The following is a 3104-nucleotide window of genomic DNA, read 5'->3' as shown; positions in this document are numbered from 1 at the left end:
CAAGCTACCTGCTGTTAGCTAGCAGCCTTTAACCTACCTAACCCTGTTCTTTATCATTTGACGCAATTTCCTGGTTTAAACAAGTAAGAACACCTGGTCTGACGAATGACAACTGAAATTATCTTCCCATATATTTTCTACTGGCATTGTAGTATTACCAGTTGGATGACAAACTACAGTAGCCTAGCCTACTTGCGTAGGTACTTGTCGCAATATCAGAGCAGAAGCCGGGTAATCCAATTTGAATCGTGTTGATGCTTTGTTTCTTGACTTTATTTCTTGATCTATTCCTGTTTTAGGTAGTTATTCTGATAAATGAGGCGACCAGAACAGGGTGACTGCTTTTATTGCCAGCTCGAAAAGTAAGGCTACTTTACTGCGTGTCCCATAAAAGTTAAGGCCAAGTAAGGCTGACATCTGGGCAGAAATTAGTCTTATATGTGTGTTTAATCTATGTGTGAAAGTATTGTTATTTTATATCATGTATATGATGCGCAATCGGTAGTTCACAGTCTGCACGGTCTGTGACCGTTTATTATCTTGCTGTTTTATTTTGCTAATCTGTTAGATCGTGCATGCACCATCTCTCTCTCTAACTCCCTCCATGACCATCTGAACATATACACGTCTACATCGTGATTTCAGTGCTGTTTGAATAGATTGTATTGAGTTAAAGGCCTAGCCCTCGAGTCAGAGATCCTTTGTCTCCCATCCTTATTCCTACATTCTGTGCACCGTGGTCTCGGACCCGCATTCACATCCGGTGGCCATCCCCCAATCTAGTTGGCACGTGCGCACTATTTCATTCACACACACACCATCTCTCACCTGTGCGCTTGCACACAGCCTCCCTCTCACTCCCCCTCTCTCCACTTAGCGCACACCCGCGCACACACACACACACATGCAGCCACACACACACACACACACACACACACACACACACACACACACACGCGCAGCCACCCACTCACACACGAACACACACACACACACACACACACACAGACGAGGAACGCTCTCACGCCCCCTCCTCTGTATTCCTGAACAGACAACTTCCCAACTCCACTTTGTGCCTTCTTCATTGTTATACTCAATTGTTTATGTGATTATACCTGATCAGTATTAGCCACTTATTAATGTTTGTTACTTTTAATAAATAGTTTATTTAGACTTAAACAATTATCTTACCTGTTATTGTTCCAATATTCTACTGAAAGCCATCTTCCGCCAACCAAGTATTCCGACTGCCTTCACTTATCTGGTTGTTTCATGAAGTGTTATAGACTTTGTAATGAAATTGTCGTACGTTTCACCTACAATATGTAACTAAAACAGAATGTTCTAAAAACCACAGATAATATATATATATATAACTTCAACGGAAAGTTCTATAAAGCATAGATAATATATATGTATAACTTCAACAGAATGTTCTATAAAGCACAGATAATATATATATATATAACTTCAACAGAATGTTCTATAAAGCACAGATAATATAAACTGTGTATATTTATATTATATATATTATATCCTCATACACTTTCTCTGTAACCAGTCCCATAAATAACAGAATGTGTGGTAGGAATTATCAATGGTTTATTATTAATGTGTTAATTATGTTGTCTGTGTTGTTTTTGTGTTTTAGGGTTGTTGAGATTTTGCAGGTAACCATGGATATAATACTTGAAAAGAAGATCATTCTATCCGAGATCCTGTCTGCTGACACAGATTTTATTCTCCGACTTGTTCATCAGAACAAACTCATCACAGATCGTGACTACAGTGCTCTTAAAAGCCCTCCTCAAGACACTGAGAAGAAGTCTGTTGAAGTGCTGGATAAACTAAGAGACAAGGGGGAAGACACCTGTCAGAAGTTCATAGACTTGCTGAAGGGGCAGTCTGTGTTGAAGCAATATCCAAGACTGAGAGATGTTTTCCCAGATCTCAGACAAGGTATCTCCCTCTCTCTGTCTGTCTCTCTCTCTCCCCCCTCCTCCTCTCTCTCTCTCTCTCCTCTCAAATTCAAAAGAAAAAAAAAAGTCCAATATCACCTAAAGACAGACACAACACACACACACACACACAGTTTTCTTATTTTCTTTTTTAGTGGCGCAACACCGTCAAGGGTTGAGTGGAGCGCATGTATGACGCCATCCATTAGTGTATTATAGCGTTAACTCCAGGTAATACTAGTCACACACACACACACACACACAAACACACAGGGCAGTGTGAACATCAGATGTGTATTCTAGCGTAAGCTCCAGGTAATGCTAGTCTCACACACACACACACACACACACACACACACACAGGGGAGTGTTAACATCAGAGGTGTATTATAGCGTAAGCTCCAGGTAATGCTAGTCACACACACACACACACACACACACACACACACACACACACACACACACACAAGGGAGTGTGAACATCAGATGTGTATTATAGCATTAGCTCCAGGTAATGATAGTCTCACACACACACACACACACACACACACACACACACACACACACACACACACACACACACACACACACACAGAGGAGTGTGAACATCAGATGTGTATTATAGCGTTAGCTCCAGGTAATGCTAGTCCTGGGGTGCTGCTGAGCAGGTCTGCTTTCTGTTTGAAGCCTTGACAGGAGAGGATCCAGATGTGTGTGCAAGTGGCTTCTCCCCTGAGGCTAAGAATGCAAAGATTGTAGCTCAGGGTGGAAGCCATGTCTCAGCTCCAACCTTGACACACAGTCCAGTTCAGGGAAACATCAACTCACACCATCATTATCATGGTAAGAAAAAGACATTAGATTCAACAGTAAATTATATATTGATGTCCTGGTTTGAGTGTTAATATAGAGGACATGTTTGATCTGCAGTGCTGACACAAACACTCACACACACACAGATACACTCATTAAGTCCCTCGCACACTCAAACTCACACACACAGGGGAGTGTGAACATCAGATGTGTATTATAGCGTTAGCTCCAGGTAATGCTAGTCACACACACACACACACACACACAGGGGAGTGTGAACATCAGATGTGTATTATAGCGTTAGCTCCAGGTAATGCTAGTCCTGGGGTGCTG

The 3104-nt window shown here is 41.8% G+C and overlaps 1 protein-coding gene across 1 annotated transcript in view; it reads left to right on the top strand.

The window, feature by feature from the left end:
* Window positions 1-1676: 1676 nt before the first annotated feature.
* The window catches only part of LOC122132268 (NACHT, LRR and PYD domains-containing protein 1 homolog), a gene marked incomplete at its 3' end in the record, with an annotated part of 5606 nt that continues 4178 nt past the window's right edge, over window positions 1677-3104 (top strand). Inside the window, exon 1 of the mRNA XM_042707104.1 lies at window positions 1677-1959. Coding sequence (XP_042563038.1) covers window positions 1677-1959 — 283 coding nt within the window. The remainder of the gene's footprint in view (window positions 1960-3104) is intronic.

This window comes from Clupea harengus, unplaced genomic scaffold (assembly GCF_900700415.2).
Source record: "Clupea harengus unplaced genomic scaffold, Ch_v2.0.2, whole genome shotgun sequence".
In the NCBI taxonomy this organism is placed as follows: Eukaryota; Metazoa; Chordata; class Actinopteri; order Clupeiformes; family Clupeidae; genus Clupea; species Clupea harengus.
The sequence above is the reverse complement of the archived record's forward strand: the minus strand, read 5'-3'. Positions and strand labels throughout refer to the sequence as shown.